The 22,375-nt window shown below is 48.9% G+C and overlaps 1 protein-coding gene and 1 long non-coding RNA gene across 8 annotated transcripts in view; one reads left to right on the top strand and one right to left on the bottom strand.

The window, feature by feature from the left end:
* PDE9A (phosphodiesterase 9A) overlaps positions 1-22,375 on the top strand; it is a 101,574-nt gene that overhangs the window by 38,561 nt on the left and 40,638 nt on the right. For 2 of the 7 annotated variants that reach the window (XM_012002554.1, XM_012002553.1), the window contains 4 exons: positions 10,790-10,969; positions 11,090-11,144; positions 12,370-12,440; positions 21,229-21,313. In XM_012002554.1, coding sequence (XP_011857944.1) covers positions 10,790-10,969; positions 11,090-11,144; positions 12,370-12,440; positions 21,229-21,313 — 391 coding nt within the window. Of the gene's footprint in view, positions 1-3,814; positions 3,894-10,789; positions 10,970-11,089; positions 11,145-12,369; positions 12,441-21,228; positions 21,314-22,375 lie in introns of all 7 variants that reach the window. The other 5 variants (XM_012002559.1, XM_012002556.1, XM_012002557.1 and 2 more) reach the window with 4 other exon arrangements.
* Positions 12,604-19,237, bottom strand: LOC105555559. Its single transcript, XR_001008493.1, has 2 exons — positions 18,577-19,237; positions 12,604-13,705 (listed from the first exon to the last, which is right to left on the bottom strand). It is a non-coding gene; the product is annotated as an uncharacterized LOC105555559 (long non-coding RNA).

The following is a 22,375-nucleotide window of genomic DNA, read 5'->3' as shown; positions in this document are numbered from 1 at the left end:
CGGGAGTTCAAGACCAGCCTGGCCAACATGGAGAAACCCTATGTCTACTAAAAATACAAAATTAGCTCGGCGTGGTGGCACGTGCCTGTTATCCTAGCTACTCGGGAGACTGAGGCAGGAGAATTGCTTGAACCTGGGAGGCGGAGGTGGCAGTGAGCTGAGATTGCGCCATTGCGCTCCTGCCTGGGTAACAAGAGCGAAACTCCATCTCAAAAAAAAAAAAAAAAGGATTGAGCTAACATGCATGGACCACCTAGAACAGCAGCTCCTTCCAGAAAGGGAAATGCATGCTAGCTGCCCCAGATGCTGCCAGCTTCACAGGCATTTTTCTGCCTGCAAACTAATCCTCAGGAACAGAGGAGGGCAAAGGGGGAAATTGCACCCAGTCAATGTAAACGATGCAAAACATGAAATTCCCTTCTCCGAAAACGAAAGGGAAAAAACTCGATGCAATGCCTGCCCCTGAGGTGAACCTGAAATGACAAGGCAGACACTCTCCAAAACTTCACGTTTGGCCACCAGGGTCTTAGGTCGATTTTGCTTTCTTCGTCATATCTGAGTGGCTGGAACGCCAGTGATCTGGGATAGTCCTCTGGCTGCTGATAGACTTATGCAATCCCTTGGCAGGCAGGACAGGCCACAGGAAAGGCTCTTGTGCCTTTAAGGTCACTGTTAATCATATAACTTTATTGTGTTCCTGGGCTATAAAGGAAATGTCGTCCTTGATCTGAATGTCTGTTTTATGATGTCCATAAACAGTGAATTGCCAGTGACCGTACCCTGAGTGACAACATCCTCAACCAGTTGGGTGGTTCAAGGGCGGTTGCAGGGGTCAGGAGAGAGCAAAAGTGGAACAGGAGATGAGTTTGCTTCCCAGGAAGAGGGACAGTGACATCCCACCACTCACTGACAGGGAAGCCTGCCAGCCCTTCCTCCAAAGAGCCTTGGCTGTCAGGGATCAGAGGCTGGACAAGAGCAGAAATAAAGGCACCCTGCCCCCACCCCCCACCACAATCTTCAGGACGTCTAGAGTGCTTATCTCTCTGGGGCCAAGTAATGTGAATGATTTTCCCCAATGCAAAAATAAAAAATAAGATACCCCTTTACCCTTTTCTGAAAGGATAGCAGAGGTATTTTTCTTTTCTTTTTTTTTTTTTTTTTTTTGAGACGGAATCTTGCTCTGTCACCAGGCTGGAGTGCAGTGGCGCAATCTCGGCTCACTGCAATCTCCAGCTCCCTGGTTCAAGCGATTCTCCTGCCTCAGCCTCCTGAGTAGCTGGGATTACAGGCACACACCACCATGCCCAGCTAACTTTTTTGTATTTTTAGTAGAGACGGGGTTTCACCATGTTGGCCAGGATGGTCTTGAACTCCTGACCTCATGATCACCCGCCTCAGCCTCCTGAAGCGCTGGGATTACAGGCGTGAGCCACCGCACCCGGCCAGCAGAGGTATTTTTTCTAATGCTTGGGAAGTGTCTGCTAAGTATATATATATTCACTGGAGGATGCTCAGCACCTCGCCCTGTTGCTCCAGGTCAGGACTAACAAGGTGAAACATGGTTCATTGCATCATATTAATAGCATGCAAATCTAAGCCCAGTGATGTCATGCAGTGGCTACAATTGAGGGCAATGGAATAGATCGCGCACGAGCTCCCAGGCCACACGCACATGCCCTTGTGATGTATCATTCACTCTATTCTTGCAGGTCAGACGCTTGGGATGCTACTGCCCATGCTGAGGTTCCTAGGTCACCTCCCTCAATGCATGGGTCTGGGGGCCAGCATGTTCTATGGCTGGGGCCATGTGTGCATTCATTTGCCTAGGGGAGAAAAGTACGCATTCCCTTCAGCTCGGGTGCATGGAGGACGGAAGAACCGCTGTTGCTGTTAGTATTCTCTTCCGCACAAGATAAAAAAGAGATCGGCAAATCAGCTGGCTGGTCAATCAAATTAGCTTATTGTGTTACACTAATTTTTAGATTCAGAATTATAGGTCAGGCTGTGCTAGCGATCAGTGAAATCAAATTTCATGTCATTCTGCGCCGGGTAGACTCAGGATTTGCCTGAAACAATTAAACAATTCCTGGAAGAAGTGGGCGAGGCAGAGGCTTGAACTGTCCACTCAGACCAAGGTGGAGTCAGGCGATGGCTTCTGGGCATCGCGTGGGGCGGGGGCCGCCCCTGCTCTGGACGTTCGTGAACACAGGGGCAGCCGTGTGAACACCATGGGGCAGGGTGTCCGTCCTGCCACCCGCATGGCTGCATCCTGCCCGGGAATGAGGCTGGTAGCCCATAGGCCCCTCCTGGGTCCCTCTAGAGGTTTGCTGCATTCCGGTACCCTTGGTTCTGTGGGCAGGGCCTGGGCCCCTCTGTTGCAAACCAATGGCCCAAAGCTAACCTGATCCGGCAGCGTCTAAAAACAGGATCCAGACTCTGCGGGCTCCTGATCCGGCAGCGTCTAAAAACAGGACCCGGACTCTGCGGGCTCCTGATCCGGCAGCGTCTAAAAACAGGACCCGGACTCTGCCGGGCTCCAGGATTACCCTGGAACAAACCTAAAGTCTCCTATCACACGCAAACAATTCTGCCAGCCCCGCCCAGCATTCCCTGCCTGTGCTTATCAAGTGAGGAGGTCAGCAGGATGCGGCACCCAGGTGAGCTCATTTCAATGAGTCCAGGTGTGTGCAGGCAAGAAGCAGCCAGGAGTTGAGGCTGAAGAGGAACCTACCTAAAACTGTCATTACGACTGATTGATCCTTGGTGTAGTCAAATCTTCTGCCTTTATTAAAGTCGTGGTATCTAGAGGTAAATCCCCATCAGCTTGGAGCAGCACCCTTGAAATCCTCTCTAGCAGGCAGACTCTGGGGCACTTTTAGATATTCTGTTGGTTGTTCTCGGGGACAGTTTCCTTTGGAGGACGTGTCAGTTGCCTGTGAATATCAGCTTGCTCTCCCTCAGTTTCCATCACATGGATCAGCGAGAGTTAATGCTGACTCCCCCTCCCTCGGGGGCTTATTTGCCGTCTCTCCATTTGCTTAAAAACTTCCAGGTCCAGAGGGACCCTAAAGACGCCTGTCATGTCCACCTGTGAATTACTAGCATCCCAGGCCATTGCTGGGTTTTCTTAAAACTATTAAGACATTATCAACGTGAAATGACTTGAATATGCTTTAATTTTTAAAATTCATCATACATCCTGCAGCATTTAGGAAAATGAGGGAGGTGTCATACATAATATCAAATTTGGCTGACACGAGGTGATTTTGCCATGAAGGTTGGGAAGGATGAACATTTGCAATGAAAACTGTTCGTTGCCCCCAAAATCCAGCCATTTCAGGCTCTCTGAGGATTCTGGAGGTGCTAGAGGGGGTAAGGGCCACATTCAGGTGGTGTGGGTGGGATTCACCCCTTCATAGCCTGGAGGTGGTGCCCGGAGCGCACCCTGTCACCCCAAGGATGATGATACCCCAGGGAAGGTGGTGGAAGCAGGAAAGGGAGGTCAGAGGGAACCTAGGGCCTTCAGCGGGCCTCCGTGGTGCGGAAATACTAACAACGCCAACAGCAATCGCAGAGGCAGGCAGGCTTATGTGGCCAGGGCTGGGCTGGCGCTGTCCTGAGCACTCAACACGCATGAAATCACAGTTGTTTTAAGTTCTGAGCTCCCCTGGGAGGAAACTGTGGCCACAGCAGGAATTCCAATGATTCTAGGGTCAGGAGGGGAGGCACCCACTTCCTGATCAGGGCTCTGTTTGTAGATGCGTGGGTGTGGTTGGCCTTTGTGCACACTGGTGGTTTTGCTTCTTTCCCCCAGCAAAAGAATGCAGATTTTGCATTATCTAAAGAGGCGGTTCCGTGAGCCCACTGTGCTGAGTCCCATGTATTCCACTGGTGTAAGTACCACCACCTGGGCAGTGCCCCCAGAGTGTTCTCGCTGGGAGCGCAGCTTCGTGTCTGTACCCTTCCTGAGAATAGCTGACATGCTGGCCTGGGTGGCACACTGGCCGAGGTGTGACTGTGACAGACCAGGATACCAGCATCTGCCCCAGCACTGAACTGGGCAGAGAGAAGGTGTGGACAAAGTGGCATGAAACATGACGGCTGCTTGTGCTGGAAATTAGATGTAGTCATACAAATCCTGTCATGCTCAAAGGGTTCCATCTCCAAAGTCCAAAGGAAAACTCTTCCTTAACTTTTATTCCATTATGTCTATACGTTTCTTACTTTGAAGCAAGGATAGATTCACATGCCGTTGTAAGGATGCATACAGACAGAGCCCATTTATTGCCCAGTTTCTCCCAGTGGTGACATCTTGCAAAATTCTAGCACAATGTCACAGCCTGGCGTTGACCGTGACACAGTCCAGATCCAGAACCTGGCGTCCCCACGAGGATCCTGCCTGCTGGTCTTTAATAGCCACACCGCTTCCCTTCCATTCCTCACTGGATCCCTGTCCCCTGGCAACCAAGAGGTCTCTCTTTTTTTTTTTTTTTTTTTTTTTTTGAGACAGAGTTTCACTCTTGTTGCCCAGGCTACAGTACAATGGCACAATCTCGGCTCACTCTGCAACCTCTGCCCGAGTCTCCCGAGTAGGTGTGATTACAGGCACGCACCACCATGCCTGGCTAATTTTGTATTTTTAGTAGAGACAGGGTTTCTCCATGTTGGTCAGGCTGGTCTCGAACTCCTGACCTCAGGTGATCCCCCTGCCTCAGCCTCCCATAGTGCTGGGATCACAGGCATGAGCCACCGCGCCTGGCCTCTGGTCTCTATTTGTATGATGTTGTCATTTCCGTAATGTTCTACACATGCAATCATGCAGCAGGTGACTTTGGGATTGGCGCCTTCCACCCAGCACAACCCCCTGGCATCCATCCGGGTTGTCGCCTGTATTCGTAGTTCACTCCCTTCTTTCTGAGTCATACTTTGTGGTATGGATAGACCACGGTTTGTCCATCCATTCTTCCTTGAAAGGCACCTGCATTGTTTCCGTTTGCGGCTACTACAAATACATCCGCCGTGAACATGTGGACAGGCCTTTGTGTGAACATCAGTTCTCTGTGTACATCATCTCTCTGCCCTGGTGCTTGCATCTTTAGTTGTTTTTTTTTTTTTCTGTTTTTTGAAGAACCTACCAGACTGTTTTCAGAATGACTGTACCATTTTTCATTCCCACCAGCCACGAGTGAGTGAGCCATGTTTCCACATCCTTTCTAGCGTTGGGGGTTGGCCCTATTTTGTATCCTAGCCGTTTTGATAGGTGTGCAGTGGTATCTCACTGTGGTTGTAACTGGCATTTCCTAACGGCCGAGTGGTGCTCAGCATCTTTTCATGGGCTTCTTTCCATCTGTGCCTTTCTCCAGTCCCCGTCTGCTCATCTCTTGCCTGCTTTCAAAAAAATTGGCTGGTTTTGTTTTCTACCATTGAGTTTTGACCATTCTTTATATATGCTATATGCAAAGTCTTTGTCAGATACGTGTCTTGCAAATATTTTCTCCCAGACCATAGCTTGTCTTGTCATCCTCTTACCAGGATATCTCTCTGAGCAAAAATTTTAATTTTGATGAAGTCCAGGCTATCAATTTTTCTTTTTCTGGTTTGTGTTTTTGCTGTCAAGTCTAAGAACTCCCCACCTTACTGAAGATCCTGAAGATTTCTCCTATTTTCTCTCTAAACGTTTTATACTTTTATACTTTACATCTGTGGTCCATTTTGCATTGATTTTTATATAAACTGAATTCTAGGTCAAGGCTCTTTTTCTTTTTTTGTTGGCCTGCGGATAGCTAATTTTTCCAACACTATTTATTGAAAGCTCTCTTTTCTCTGTTGAATTGCTTTACATCTGGGTCAAAAATCAGTTGGGCGTATTTGTATGGACATGGTCATAGGCCCTCTGTTTCTTCCCATCGCTCTACCTGTCTGTCTTTCTGCCAATACCTCACAGTCTTGATTACCGAAATTATATCCTAAGTCTCAAAATAAGATAGGCTGATTCCTCTCGTTTTATCTGTTGTTTTTCAAAATTGTTTTTATTCTTGTGAGTCCTTTGCCTTTCTATCTAAATGTTAGAATAATCTCTATTTCTACCAAAAAAAAAAAAGGTCTTGCTAGCCTTTCAATGGGAATTTTGTAAAACCTGTTTACCAATGTGGGGAGAATTTACTGTATTGAGTCTTCCAACCCATTAACATGGTCAGTCTTGCCATTTGTTTATATCTTCTTTTATTTCTTTCATGAATGTTTTGTAGTTTTCAACATACAACTTCTGCATATTGTCAGTTTTATACCTGGGGCATTTTTGAGTGACTGTAAATGGTACTGGTGTTTGTTTGTTTGTTTGTTTTTGAGACAGGGTCTTTGTCCTTGAGGCTAGAGTGCAGTGGTGTTATCATAGCTCACTGCAGCCTCAACCTCCCGAGCTCAAGCAATCCTCCCACCTCAGCCTCCTGAGTAGCTGGAACCACAGGCACATGCCACCATGCCTGGCTATTTTGTTGTTGTTGTTGTTGTTGTTTGTTTGTTTTGTTTTTTGTTTTTGTGTTTTTGTAGAGTTGGAGATCTCTCTTTGTTCCCCAGGCTGGTCTCAGACTCCTGGGCTCAAGCAATCCTCCCACCTCGACCTCCCAAAGTGCTGGGATTACAGGCATGCACCACTATGCGTGGCTGGTATTTTATTTGTAATTTCAGTGCCTACATGGTCATTGCTAGAATATACAATTGTAGTAAATACAATTGAATGTTGTATGTTTTCCACCCTGCAAACTTGCTAAACTCTCTTTTTAGTTCTAGGAGGGTTGTGTTTTGTTGTTGTTGTTTGTAGATTCCTTGGGGTTTTCTCTGTAGACAACATGTCATTGGCAAACAGGGACAGTTTTCTTTCTTCCTTTCTAATCTGTTTGCCTTTTATTTCCTTCTCTTGCCTATTGCACTGGCTAGGACTCCCCGCACTATGTTAATTAGCAGTAGTGAGAGCAGACGACCTTGCCTTGTGACAGTCTTAGACACCAAGCAGTCAGTCTTTCACCATTAAGTACGATCGGCTCCTCTGTATCTGTGTGTTCCATATCCATATATCTAACCAATCACCAATCAGAAATATTTTAAAAACAAGAAAAACAATACAAATAGGTAAACAATACAGTACAGCAACTCTTTACATAACATTTACATTGTATTAGGTATTCTAAGTAATCTAGAGATGATGTAGCATGTACAGGAGGATGTGCATAGGTTATATGCAAATACTACACCATTTTATATAAGGAATTTGAGCATCCTTGGATTTTGGCATCCTTGTGGGGCGTCCTGGAACCAATCCCTCAGGGACACCAAGGAACAACTGTATAATGTTGGCTGTAAGGTTATGGTTGATGCTTTTAATCAATTTGAAGAAGTTCTTCTCCATTCCTAATTGTATGAGTTTTCTCATGAACATGGGTTGAATTTTGTCAGATTTTTTTTATGAATTAGTTGACATGATCATATGATTTTTATTCTTTAGCCTGTTGATTGGACATTACATTGATTGCTTTCCAACTATTGAACCAACCTTATATCCCTGGAATAAACCCCACTCAATCTTGATGTGCAATTATTTTTACATATTACTGAATTCTACTTGCTATTTCATTAGTGATTTTTGTATCTAGATTCATGAGGGATGTTGGCATGTAATTTTTTGTTGTTGTTCCTTGTCTGCATTTGGTATCAGGGTAATACTAACTTCATAAAATGAATGGGGCCCAGGTGCAATGGCTCACGCCTGTAATCCCAGCACTTTGGGAGGCCAAGACAGGCAAGTCACTTGAGGCCAGGAGTTCAAGACCAGCCTGGCTAACATGGTAAAACCCTGGCTCTACTAAAAATGCAAAAAATTAGCCAGGCTTGGTGGCCTGCACCTATAATCCCAGCTACTCAGGAGGCTGAGGCAGGAGAATTGTTTGAGCTCAGGAGGCGGAGGCTGCAGTGAGCCGGGATCACACCACTGCACTCCAGCTTAGGCGACAGAGTGAGACTCCATCTCAAAAAAAAAAAAAAAAAAAAGAATGGTAGTGTTCCCTCCTCTTCTGTTTTCTTGAAGATATTGTTAGAATCATGTTGACTTTTTAAACATTTGGCAGAATTCTCTATAAATGTTTAGAACCGTCTTGGCCTGGACATTTCGTCTTGGGGAGTTTTTAAATTACAAATTGACTTTTGCTATAAGTTGTTTAAATTACCTCTTTGATATTGAATGAGTTGTAGTACTTCATGCTTCTCTAGGAGTTGGTCCATTTTATTGAAGGATGTCAGAGTAATGTGTGTAGAGGCATTTGCAGTGTTCCCTTATTATCCTTTTGATGTCTGCAGGGTCTGTAGTGATGTTCCCTCTTTCATTCCTGATATTGACAATGTGTGTCTTCTCTCTCATTGTTTCTTTGTCAGTCTTGCTAGAAGTTTGACAATTTATCATTTTCAAATACCTAGCTCTGTTTTGTTGATTTGCTGCATTGTTTTTCTGTTTTCTGTTACCGGGATTTCTATTCCCCTATCTTTGTGATTTCCCTCCTTCCTTTCTTTGCTATCATTGTGGGTTTACTTTGCTCTTCTTTTCCTGGGTCCTCATGGTGGGATCTTGGCTGATTGAGTTGAGATTTTTCCTCTCTTCTAATGGAAGCCCATAATGCTATAAATTTCCCTCTCAGCATGGCTTTAGTTGTGTCCCACAGCTAAATTTTGTGTTGTATTTTCATTTTTATTGAGTTCGATGTCTTTTTAATTTTCCCTGGAGACTTCCTCTTTGACCCTTAAGTTATTTAGAAGTATGTTGTTAAGTTTCCACGTGTTTGGAGATTTTTCTACTATCTTTCTGTTATTGATTTCTACTTTGATCCTCATGTGGTCAGAGAACATACTCCGTGTGGCTTCAGTTCCTTTAGATTGGGTGAGATTTCCTTTATAGCCCAGGATATGGTCTATCTTGGTACATGCTCTGTAGGCGCCTGAAATGAATGTAGCGCTCTGCTGCTGTTGGGTGAAGTGGTTTATAAATATTCATCATTTGATGGACTTCTAAATTTATCTCAAGACTCTGAGATCATTCATTCTCAAAGGTTATGTGATACACCACCTTTTCCAAAGAATTCCTAAGTGATCTAAACCCCTGCTGAGTTCACCAAGTGGCCTGTAAAACCTATGATGATTCTTGTTGATAGGAGCCACCTTCCCCCACTAGCAGATGTGGGACTTTCTTCAGGTGAGGGCCTCGAGCTGGCACCAGTTCAACCTATGGCTGTACGAAAATTTTCTGGCTGACATTTTTACGCTTGTAGCTTCAAGAGATATAATAAAACATCATTTTTCTTCTTCTTATCAAGTCATAGAATGCTAAAGCCAGAGGGAATCTAGGATCATCTGGTCTGCCCTCTCATTTGACAGGTGAAGTAATGAGGTGTTGCAAAGTTAAACTGATTAGTTTCTTTTAATTTTTTAAGTGAATTATAGAAATTATAGAAAATGCATAAGAAAAAAAGGGAAAATGCATAAGATAGAGGGAAGCAAACTTTTTAAATAAAATGTATATAAAACTTATAACCAAAGATGACTACTATTATTATTTTGGAGTATACCCTCCCAATATGTTTTCAAAAGCAGGATCCCTATTAGTGCTTCAAAACCATTTTTTTTTGTACTTTAACAACAGACATGAACATTTTTCAAAATATTATTTCTAATAGCAAAATATCGTTCCAGATGTATGTCTAAAGATAGAGTTTTCTCATCATTTATTTAACGAATCTCCATCGGGTGGGCGTGCAGGTTGTTACAGTTTTCTCTGTGTTAAATAACAGTGTGATGAACATCTTTTGTGTACATGCATGATGATTTCCTAGAAATGGAACCCTGGGTCAGTGCTTGTGAACATTTTTAGCTTCTGAGCCCCATTGCCAAGTTGGATTCTTGAATTTTTTGTTTGTTTGGGCAGCTTTGGTTTTGTTTTTTTCATCTTCTTTTGAGACGGAGTTTCACTCTCGTTCACCAGGCTGGAGTGCAATGGCACAATCTCGGCTCACCGCAACCTCTGCCTCCCAGGTTCAAGTGATTCTCCTGCCTCAGCCTCCCGAGTACCTGGGATTACAGGCATGTGCCACCATGCCTGGCTAATTTTGTATTTTTTTAGTAGAGACGGGGTTTCTCCATGTTGGTCAGGCTGGTCTCGAAGTCCTGACCTCAGGTGATCTGCCTGCCTTGGCCTCCCGAAGTGCTGGGATAACAGGCCTGAGCCACCGCGCCCGGCGCAGCTTTGGTTTTATTTGTTTTGTTTATAGTGGAAGGTTAGACATCAAATCAACGTAGAAGATGTTGTGAACTTATGACTAAGCCTGGTGTGGGTTCTCGGTGTTCTGGGGCACGAGCTGGAGGACGGCTGGAGCCAGGTAGAGACCGCTCCCTTCCTTAGAATGTCGCCTTGATGACAAGGACAGCGCTGTGAGCATCCACACCTTCCTATGAGGTATCTGGCATTGGGCCTGGTCAGGAAACAGGAAGACAGGCAGGTTCCATTTAGCCTGAGACCTGGACCTTGTAAAGCCAGCCACCCAGCCCAGTTTTACAGGCCAGGCGACAAAGGGAGCAACTCGCTGGACCCGGGCCTGCCTCCCCTCTGCAGACCCGCCGTGAGAACACCGTGTTCTGAATTGAGACGTGCCTTGAACTCACTTTGTCCCAGTAATTGCCCCCATAAAATAGACCTGGGCACTCAGAGAAAACTTCCCATATTGAGAAACCCAGGCCTGCCTGCTTTTTATAGCTGGTGCTGAGGACAAGAGAACCACAAGCCCTGGCCAGTCTGCTGAGAGACCACTGAGGGACAGACGGGTTGTGGGCCTGGAGCAGCCCCAGAGGGAAGGAGCATTTGAAAGTGGACAGGTAGAGCCCAGGCCCAGAGAGCCCCAGGACTGCTGCCAGGAAGGCCAGCACGTCCCTCCAGGTAACGGGCAGCTCCTCGGTCGCGGCCTCCGACCCCCAGCACGTGGGATTCGGGCCGCAATGGCCTATGCGTCTTTTCCTCTTGTCCGTGTTCCACCTGTCTTTCTTCTTTGGTTCGTAGAGAGAGAAGAATTAATCCAGAGCGTGCTGGCGCAGGTCGCAGAGCAGTTCTCAAGGTACAGAGTCTTCTAAACTTACAACCAGCCAGAGATGCGCGCATCTTTCTCTAAGAGCGAGGGCAGGCCCCGGGCTCTGAGGCTGGCCTTGGCCAGCAAGCGCGGCTGTCTCAGCTGCCTGGAGGAGCTGCCCGCACGGCGGAAGCCTTCTGTGGCTTCTGTAACTAAGCCAGCTTGGATGGGGCCCAGGAAACACTCGCCTTAGACCAAAGACCGTGTTGAGTGGACGCATTAGAATGTGAGCTCGTGTGGTCGAGAGTGTTCTCCGTCGGCTCTTCTGGGATCAGAGAACAATCTATAAGAATGGGCTCCACTGGGAAATAAGCTTCCTCGCTTGGTTAGGGGACTTCCTTTTCATCGGAGTCATCCCAGCAATCCTGACCTGGATACCGTATTTTCCATTTCTCAGACTGACTGCTCTGCGGTTTTCTCTGCGGTATCTTACTGCCCAGGTTAATCAAAATGGTGAAAAGGGCAGACGGCTAGGATTTTTTAAAAACCTTCGAATTGGCTGGGCGCAGTGGCTCACGTCTGTAATCCCAGCACTTTGGGAGGCGGAGGCGGGCGGATCACCTGAGGTCTGGAGTTTGAGACCAGCCTGACCAACATGGAGAAGCCGCCGTCTCTATGAAAAATACAAAATTAGCCGGGTGTGATGGCATATGCCTGTAATGCCAGCTACCCGGGAGGCTGAGGCAGGAGAATCACTTGAACCCGGGAGGTGGAGGTTGCGGTGAGCCGAAATCACACCACTGCACTCCAGCCTGGGCAACAGAGTGAAACTGTCTCAGAAAAAAGAAAAAAAAATCCTTCTAATTCTTTAACTGACTAGGTTGGAGCCTCCAGAGAGCACAACAGGTCCTCCGAAGTGTCTGTGCCCATCGGGGGAGGGTGCGGGGACTGGACCCTCTCAACCACATAAGCAGAGAGAAGGCTGCGAGTTCTCCCCAGAGAGTCTGGGTCCACTGCTCAGGCCTGAGGAAGTAAATATGCCCACTGGCTCGGAAAATACACCTCATGATAATTTGGTGATTCTTTCCTCCCCATGGGACATGATGATTTCTGAAAAGCAAGTCCTGGCATGTTGGCACCCAGCCCCTCGCCAGCCTACCCAGAGGCCTTGCCCATGACCACAGCGGGAACTCAGTACATGTTTGCTTAACCTGTTTTGGCTCTGAGAATTTTAAGGGTCATATTTCCTCTCTCTTTTCTTTTTCGTTCCTAGAGCATTCAAAATCAATGAACTGAAAGCTGAAGTTGCGAATCACTTGGCTGTGCTAGAGAAACGCGTGGAATGTGAGTGACGTTTCTGTTTCCTTTTTGCTTCTCTGTCCTTTAACCTCTATTCAAATTAACCACTTGGAACAGGGAGGAGTTCAGTGCTGAAGGTAAATACGAATGTCTTTTCTTTCTGAAATACTTGAAAATTACCTTTGATGTTAACAAAGGCTCGCACAGTGATTAACTAAGCATTTTATTTCTATTTTAAAAGAAGCACATCTCATGGTATAAAGCATTCTTTCAGCCCCAAAGAGTAAAAATGAACACACGAAGCCCCCCACACTTAGCCCCTCTGAGAACCTCTGCCGAGTGTCTTGTCTGTGTCTTTTTGTGTGTAAATGAAGACATTCTCTGCACACTGATCTGCACCCTGTGGGTCACCATTTTTTGGAATCTGTCTATTAAGTTGTTACCTCTTGGTTTCTGATACAGTCTGGATGTGCGTCCCCTCCACGTCTCACGCTGAAATGTCATTGGCAATGTTGGAGGTGGGGTTGGTGGGAGATGTTTGGGTCAGCAGGGCAGATGCCTCCTGAACGGCTTGATGCTCTCCTTGAGATTGTGAGCTCTCGCAAGATCTGGTTGTTTAAAAGCACGTGGCAGCTCTCTACCCTCCCGCTTCCCTGTCGCCTTCCACCATGATTGGAGGCTTCTCGAGGCCTCCCCAAGAGCCAAGCAGATGCCAGCACCAGACTTCCTGTAAAGCCAACAGAACTGGGAGCCAATCAAAGCTCTTTTCCTTATAAATTGCCCAGCCTCGCGTATCTCTTTATAGCAACAGAAGAACAGCCTACTACAGCCTCCAGTCACCACCAAAGGAAAGCAGAAAAATGACTAGTGAGCCGAGGAGTATCAATTCAAGTCCTGATTCAATGATCAAAAAGCTCAAATTCTGGGAAGAAAACAACTTCAAGTCACCCATCCTTTTTGTCCTCATCCGTAATATCAAGGTCAACGCTTAAATTCCACAGGCCTCACAATTCTGTGTTCAACTCACAGCTTGACAAGTGAACTCTTTGTCAATGACAAGGCAAAGGTTAATGATTAACATGCACCACATTTACCAACTTAGGAACTAAATAAACAGAATCCAGACAGGAGGCCATTAAGGGTTACAGCATCACCAAAAAAAAAATATCTGGCTGATTGACTGAATGTCATCGTCGCTTTTCTTTCTTTTTTTTTTGAGACAGAGTCTTGCTCTGTTGCCCAGGTTGGAGTGCAGTGGCGCAATCTTGGCTCAATATGCAACCTCCGCTTCCTGGGTTCAAGTGATTCTCCTGAAACATGATTTACATAGTCAGATTTATACTTTTCAAAGTGGGTGGACATTTCTAAAAATGTATGTGGTCACTGGATCTTCAAGACGGTTTCATTTTCCCCGTTGTCAATGAGGAAGCCACAGAGAGGTTAGGTAACCTCAAGTTCACTCAGCAAATTAGAAAAATAAATAAAGCTGAGACTGGCACCCAGGGTCCTGGCCAGGCTACTCTCACTGCCTGCTACCTGCCCTTCTGGGACAGGTCACCTCCCTGCACACCTGGCTGAAGAGCACCAGGCACTCCATGAGGATTCCTTGGTAACTCAGGTTAGAAAGCTGAAGCTGCAAGCAACAGAAACTGATCGTGGCTGCTTTCAACAGAAAAGCAGTTTTTCCCTGAAGGATTTTGGGAAGCTCCCTGGATCCCCAGGAGGGCTTGGGAACAGGGCTTGGAGGTTGTGCAGCAGCAGCAATTCCCCACATCCCGTGCAGAGCTGATGCTATGCGGATGCCTCTGCTGCCGTCTCTGAGCCCTGGATGCAGCACCAGCTCCCCTGTACTCCTCGCTCTGGACCTAGGCCCCCCGGAGGCTCCACAACCACTTATGCAGATATCAGGCACTTCTCCATGTCGCTGGCTACAGGTTCAAAATCTAGACACAGCCAGACCATGCACCCACAGTCTAGCTGCAAGGCAGGCCCCACAAAGGGAGGCTGTGAGTGCCCTGAGGCTGCCGCACAAAGCACCACAGACTGGGAGGCTTAAGCAACAAAAACTGACTCTCCCGCAGCTCTGCAGGCCAGAAGTCAGAAATCAAGGCATGAGCAGGGCTGGCTCCTTCTGGAGGCTCTGAGGGGCCCTGGTTCTGTGCCTCTCTCTTAGACTCTTGTGGCTCCCAGCAATCCTTGCCGTTACTGAGCTTGGAATGCTGCATCACTCTAACCTCCGCCTGTGTCTTCACGTGGTGACGTTCTCCCAGGATGTCTCCACGTCACCAGTCTCTCTCTGCTAGGTCTTATAAAGATGCCTCTCTTTGAATTTAGGGCCCAACCTAAATCCAGGATGGGCTCATCTCCAGGTCCCTAATGGATTATATCTGCCAACGACCTTTTTCTCAATAAGGTCCCATTCACAAGTTCCAGGGAGTAGGTTGTGAACAGATCTTTCTGGCGGACACAATTCAACCCAGCACAGCGAGTGTTTGCATTTCCATATTCTGCACTGGGAGGCTGGCTCAGCTCTCCACCAAGCCCCGTGTCACAGGGAATTCTCCAAACATGGGTAGGGGTTTGAGCCAAACATGCAAAAAAGGCTTGCTGCAGAGTCACCACCCACCTTTACAGATGCAAAAAGTCACGCAGTCACTACAGGGGGAGCGTGCAGATGCCCGCGGACAGCAGGTGCCTCCCACCTCTCCTCCTCTCTCCAGCGCCTGGGCTTTTCCTCAGCCTCCCCCATCTCCTACGCCCCACCCGGAAGCCAGTGCCAGCTCCTTCCATGCTCTTCCCAGAAAGTGCAAACAGGCAAGTTGAAGAGGCCATGCTGTAACTCTCAAAACTCTTACAGAGAATTATGTCTCCCACAAGATGAATAGTAACCCTGTGTGTCTTTGGATACTGACCCTGGAAAATAACCATCAAGCCAAAAGAAAAGTGTTCCTGTTTTACCTCCAAGTGGCAGGTGAGTTGAAGATCACTGAAGGACATGGCCCATAGGACCTTCCCCTCTAGCCTGTTCTAGCTGCGGAATTCTCCAAAATGCTCACTTCTCAGAGGGAAGGTATCTTCCCATAAGGCCTTCAGTGAATGCACATAGATGGCCTGGCAGAGGACACCACTCTTCCACCGAGCTCAGGCTCACGGCACAGACCAGAATTACTGGTGCTTCTGCGGGTAAAACCGGTTGTTACCAGTTGTACTGATTTCTAGCACCAGAGACCTAGGACTGCAGAAATGGGATTGAGGGAGCTCCCCTCTCTAAGGAGTAGGGAAGGAGGAGCAGTCTAGGAGTTGTGGAGGGTAAGGGAGGGGACCTCTCCTCAGTCCTCCTGGCTGCCCTCCTCCCGTCGCATGCAGCTCACACCCCCACTCCAGGAGGCAGCCGTGTCCAGACAGGCTGTCGTCCTCCTGAACTCCACCTGGCTTCGGGCTCATCCTCCCCGGACACTTCTGGCTGATGGCTCCCCACTCTCCAGCGGGTGTGCTTTAGCGGGAGGTGGCCGGGATGCTGCAGCTGTGCTGAGCCCCAGGGAGTCTGAGTTCCAGAGACACCACAAGGGCAGCAGAGCCTTAACCCAAAGATGCGAAAGCCCAGACATTTCAGGAGGCTTGGAGGACAGAGAGGGAAAATCCTTTTGAGGAGAGGGCCGGGAGCTGAACGTCTGATGTGGCAGGCCACTGGGGAAGTGTGTGCCCAGCTTCTCAGAAGGTCAGTCCCAGCCCTGCACGGCTGCCAGAAGCTAGCCAGATGGGGAGGGCGGCCAGGAGCGTGGTCCGACACCCAGTGCACAGGGCCTGGGCCAGAGGCAGATGCTGCCATCTACATATGCACATGCACGTGTAAACACACACAGAGGTGTCCATGCACTCACAGATACACACGTGAAATCACACAGGCACGTCAGGATGTCACATATACATGCACACATGTACACGTGTAAGCACCCAGGCACGTGCAGATACATTCATATGTGTGATCACATACACACACATGCACACACACAGCTGCTTCTGCTGTACATGAGCTGCTGTGAGCTGTTTCGTTTTGTTGTGGTGGTGGTGGTGGTTGTTTGAGACAGAGTTTCGCTCTTTGGCCCAGGCTAAAGTGACGCAATCTTGGCTCACTGCAGCCTCCGCCCCCAAAAGACAGGACACTTCTGTCTCAGCCTCCCAAGTAGCTGGGATTATAGGTGCCCGCCACCATGTCCGGCTAATTTTTGTATTTTTAGTAGAGATGGGCTTTCGCCATGTTGGCCAGGCTGGTCTCGAACTCCTGACCTCAGGTGATCGACACGCCTCAGCCCCCAAAGTGCTGGGATTTTACAAGCGTGAGCCACTGTGCCCTCCAAGCTGTTTTCTGCTTCTTCAGTTAAAAGACTCATCCGCTAGAATTGGGCACCTTAAAGCCGTGTTACATTGTGGTGGACTTGACTTAAATGGAATTTCCTGCTTCTTCTCAAATGTATAATTCCTCTGAATTGAATATAAATTTCTTCATTTCTCTTCACTGACTTTCAAAGCTCTTCTTCCTTTTGATATAAAAAGTTTAGCCTCGTGCGAGCGATCTGGGATTTCCCTTACGTTACAGATTATTTCGTAAACAGAACACCCAGGCCCCTCCCCTCACGTCCTGGCTGGAGGTGAAACATTAAAGAGAGATTTTAAAGCAGGGCCCTTTACTCCCTTCCTTCCTGGTTTGCGGCCCGGGCACAGGGCAGCTCTGCTCCATCCACCCTTTGTCCCCGTACTCTGGGTTTGGACCAAAACCTAAACACAGCGTGGGCCATGGCAGGAGCTGACTGCCTGGGGCAAAGTTTAACACAGGCCATCCAAACAGCCCAGAGCCTAGATGCTAGAACCAAGCCTTGCTTTCCTCCGTCACTCAGGAAGTGTGTGCTACACCGGCTCTTTAGTGAGGCTCTTGGAGGAAGTGTTGAAACACAGCTCTATTCATACATGTCTTTAAACAACTTTCACTAGCTCTGCAGCCAAAGGACTGGGCCTGCCAGGTTCCCGGCCGGAGTACAGTGAGGTTGGGGAAGGAGCACAGCACAGAGCCTCCTGAGCCTCGGCTCGGCTCTCCCCGACCCCCGGCTGGGCTTTCCCCAACCCCCGGCTCGGCTCTCCCCCACCCCCGGCTCGGCTCTCCCCCACCCCCGGCTCGGCTCTCCCCAACCCCCGGCTCGGCTCTCCCCCATCCCCGTCTCGGCTCTCCCCGACCCCCGGCTGGGCTCTCCCCTGTCCCCGGCTTGGCTCTCCGGCTGTCCCCCACCCCCAGCTCGGCTGTCCCCCGTCCCGGCTCGGCTCTCCCCAACCCCCGGCTCGGCTCTCCCCCATCCCCGGCTCGGCTCTCCCCCACCCCCGGCTCGGCTCTCCCCCACCCCCGGCTCGGCTCTCCCCGACCCCCGGCTTGGCTCTCCCCACCCTCCAGGCCGCTTTCCCCAAAGCCAGCGTCTCTCAGAAAGTCGTCCTTAAAGCTTTCCCTGCAGGTGGCCTGTGACTTGCAGAAGCTCACAAAAATCTCTTTTAAAGCCCCTTTTTTTTGTCGTTTTATTTTATTTTGAGACAGAGTCTCGCTCTGTTGCCCCGGCTGGAGTGCAGAGGTGTGATCTCGGCTCCACTTCCCGGGTTCAAGTGATTCTCCTGCCTCAGCCCCCAGAGTAGCTGGGATTACAGGCAGCCTGTGACCACACCTGGCTAATTTTTGTATTTTCAGTAGAGACGGGGTTTCCAGATAGATAGATAGATGAATGGATAGATAGATAGATAGATAGATAGATAGATAGATAGATAGATTGATCGATAATAGACAAATGAATGGATGGATGGATACATAGTGAGTACCTAGGTAGATAGGTAGTAGAAAAGGAGAGAGAGAGAAACAGGATGAATATTTAGAAGGCCTGGGAGTGGGCAGAAGGCCTGGAAGGACACACATTAATACAAATAATATTAACTGAGTTGTTTTCTGGGCCCATAGGATCCTAGATAAATTTTAAAATCTTCTTTGAAGTGCTATTTCCTACACTTCCTACAGTGATCGTAGGATTTTTTATATTCAGGAAAATGACATTTAAGACATAGTCAGTGGACCATGGACCTTGGACAGAGGGCGCAGCTGCCCTGTTTGCAGTCTACACCGCATGCTTAACCCTTCCCCAGACCTACTCACTTTCAGAATGTGCTGCCTTCCGCGTGTGAACCACACTGAGCGCCTTCCTGTCACTGATGTTGAATTGTCCATTTGCTCACGTCAGTGTCCAAGTGGCAAACCCACAGGGCACGGGTGGGATCCTGCAGTCTAGACAAAACCAAGGAGCACCCGTGGAGGCCACGCTGGGCTTCCCAATCCACATGCCGACCCGAAATGTGTTCTCAGCGCCTTTTCTCAGAAGACAGCCTGTGGCGTTCTTCAGCTTCCTGGAGGGGCCCACGACGCTGGAGAAAACGGAGACCCGGCTCCAAAGGAGAAGGTGGACTCTTAGTGGTTGGACAAAAGACCTTAGTCCGGACCTCAGGTACCTTGTGTTTCCCCAGCGGCCGCTCATCTGGACTCGGCCATCAGGACAGCGACCACACTGGCTCCTGCCACATGCACTTCCAGACCCCTGTCCTCTAGCCGTTGAGTAGAAGAGGGGCGGAGAAGGTTTCTGCGGCACAGAAGCACATCAGCAGGACCAGATCCAAACATTGCCCCCTCCAGATTCCTCATCCTCTGGCAGAGAGAAGCAGTGTCCCGGGAAGCCATACCCCTACTTGACCCCTGACCCCGGAAATGCCTCGAACCCACCCGGGAGGCTGATTCCAGCCAGGCTGCCCGGGGCCCCTGCACTGGGAGAATTCCTTTCCGGAGCTGCACTACTTCCGGTGGGAAGGAGTCGTTAGAAACTAGCCAAAGGCTCCTAGTTGCTTGGTTTTTCCTTTAGAAAACATTCGCTTTTTATTTTTAGCAGTTATTCAGAGCCAAACTTCATGAAAAAGGGAATAGAGTGGCATCGTGGGAGTATCCTTCTGCATAAAAGTTAAGGTGTGATTACAAAGTAACAAAGCTAATCTTTTTTATTTCTTATGAACCAACTCTAATTGAAAAGCCGTTTGAAGCTGCTTGCTTCATGGCAGCGTTTCTGGGGTAAACGTGCAGTCAGCCAAGGGTGAATATCTTGAAGTTTAACACTCGCTGGGAGGCATAAGCTCCAGTTTGTTTTTGGTTGAAAAATAGTATCCTAACCGTTGAGGCACACCTTTGCAGTAGGACTCTGTAACAGCCCACGGGGTTCACCCTGCCCGCTGCCTAAACAGCTGATTCATCCAGACAGGGGAACTGCAATGGAGAAAGAGTCATTCACTCAGAGCCGGCTGTGCAGGAGACCAGAGTTTTATCATTCCTCAACTCAGTCTCCCCGAGCATTCGGGGGCAGAGTTTTTAAGGATAACTTGGTGGGTTGGGGGAAGCCAGTGAGCCAGGAATGCTGATTGATTGGTCAGGGATGAAATCATAGGGAGTTGAAGCTGTCTTCTTTTTTTTTTTTTTCTTGAGACGGAGTCTCGCTCTGTCACCCAGGCTGGAGGGCAGTGGCGCGATCTCACTCACTGCAACCTCCGCCTCCCGGGTTCAAGTGATTCTCCTACCTCAGCCTCTGGAGTAGCTGGGATTACAGGCACTGGTGCACCACGCCCAGCTAATTTTTGGATTTTTAGTAGAGACAGGGTTTCTCTGTATTGGCCAGGCTTGTCTCAAACTCCTGACCTCATGATCTGCCCACCTCAGCCTCCCAAAGTGCTGGGATTACAGGTGTGAGCCTGGGCGGAAGCTGGGCGGAAGCTGTCTTGCACTGAGTCAGTTCCTGAGTGGGGCCACGAGACCTGACGAGCCAGTTTATCGATCTGGGTGGTGCCAGCTGATCCATCAACTGCAGGGTCTACAAAATATCTCAAGCGCTGATCCTAGGAGCAATTTAGGGAGGGTCAGAATCTCGTAGCCTCCAGCTGCATGACTCTTAAACCATAATTTCTAATCCTCTGGCTAATGTTAGTCTCGTCCCCAGGCAAGAAGGAGGTCTGCTTTGGGAAAGGGCTGTTACAGTCTTTGTCTAAACTATAAACTGCAAAGGAAGTTTCTCCCAAAGTTAGTTTGAGGAATGAACAAAGACAGCTTGGAGGTTAGGAGCAAGATGGAGTCGGTTAAGTTAGCTCGCTTTCACTGTCTCAGTCATCATTTGGCCAAGGCGATTTCAACTCCAGGAATGTGATCAAGCCCAGGTTCTGTTGATCCTCAACTTTGCCTGTTCATTTCTCCTCTGTTTTAAGTCAACAGTTTCTCCTGGTGATGCTGCGCTGGAAGGACGTTACAATGAAAAGCTTTTCCCATAATGAGATCTTAATCCCTGCTGAAAACGCTTTGCCGTTCGCTGCATTTTAATGCTCTGGCACCACATGTCCCCTCTGTTCTTTTTGGGATAAAAGACGCCTTTGTCCCATGTCCTCAGCTGGTGCTTAGGGGTATGGAGCAAAAAGTGGGTGCCACAGTTGAGATTCCAGGAGTGGAAAGTGGGGAGGGGCTTCTGCCCTCTGGAAACTGCCCAGATGGAGGCGGTGGTGCAGCGGTGGCCACGGCACATGCCGGCGAGGTTGGAGTCAGTTGGGGCTGAGCTAAGTGGGGCAGTGCGGGCACACCCGGAGTATTGGCAGCCGGGGTAGGAGTGAGACCTCTGCACTGAGCTATTTTCCTCCCTGGGAGCCACAGGGAGCCCTTAGTTACCAGCCTTGAGAGATCCTCCGCATTTGTCCGTGGTAACCCCCTTGCTGTCTCTCTCTCTGTCACCAGTGGAAGGACTGAAAGTGGTGGAGATTGAGAAATGCAAGAGTGACATTAAGAAGATGAGGGAGGAGCTGGCGGCCAGAAGCAGCAGGTAGGGTCTGTGCTGGGGCCACGGGCGGCCGGGCCTGGGGAGGGCTCCCCATTCCAGTTAGGCTGGGGCTGTGGGCTTTGTTTCTCTAAAAGAAAGGCTGGTGCAGTTCGGTACAGTTCAGGCTTGGGAGAGTGCAGTCTGGAGGCAGCCACCCTGCTCGCAATCTGCTTGTCAGTGGTGTGACTTTCTTCTAACAAAAGAGGACATATGGGCCAGGCATGGCGGCTCACGCCTGTAATCCCAGCACTTTGGGAGGCCGAGGTGGGAGGATCACCTGAGGTCAGGAGTTCAATACCAGCTTGGCCAACATGGTGAAACCCCATCTCTACTAAAAATACAAAAAGTAGCCAGGCATGGTGGCACATGCCTGTAACCCCAACTACTTGGGAAGCTGAGGCAGGAGAATCGCTTGAACCCAGGAGGTGGAGGTTGCAGTGAGCCGAGACCAGGCCACTGCACTGCACCCTGGGCTCGACAGAGCAAGACTCTGTCTCAAAAAAAATAAAATTAAAAAAAAGAGCACATACGGGAGACGGAGGCTGGGAAGACACTTCACAGAAGAGGAGTCCTCCTCCTGCAGATCCAAGCCTTAGGAGCAATGTATCCAGCTTGGAATAAATTGACATCTACTTTTAAAGACAGAACAACAAGAAGAAAAAGGCATTAGGGGAGGAGCCTCCTGGTGCCCCCAGGGAGCTGGTTCCCTGCGTGATATTCCCACTGGGTTGCATTCCAGCGAGGGCTCCAGCACTGGGGACACAGAAGTCATTCTCCTGGGAACAGGCGTCCTTCACAGGCACTGCGGGAGGCCCAGTGAGCGGTGACTCGTGGGGAAAATGCCCCAGCTTCCACGATGCTGCCTCCAAAGTCAGTTTTATGGACAGCAGGACTTTACTGGAGCCAGGGTCAGGACACGTGTGGATGAATCACATCCAAACTGGGGATGGAAATGCACATAGTAGCAAAGAGACGGCGGTGACGATGAGCAGAGCGCACCCATTGAGCGCTTACTGTGTGCAGGCGCTGTGCTGAGTGAGGGGCACACAGGACCCGCTCACACCT

The sequence above is a fragment of the Mandrillus leucophaeus genome, unplaced genomic scaffold (genome assembly GCF_000951045.1).
Source record: "Mandrillus leucophaeus isolate KB7577 unplaced genomic scaffold, Mleu.le_1.0 Scaffold69, whole genome shotgun sequence".
Taxonomy (NCBI): domain Eukaryota; kingdom Metazoa; phylum Chordata; class Mammalia; order Primates; family Cercopithecidae; genus Mandrillus; species Mandrillus leucophaeus.
Note: the sequence above shows the minus strand (reverse complement) of the source record. Positions and strands in the feature narration are given on the sequence as shown.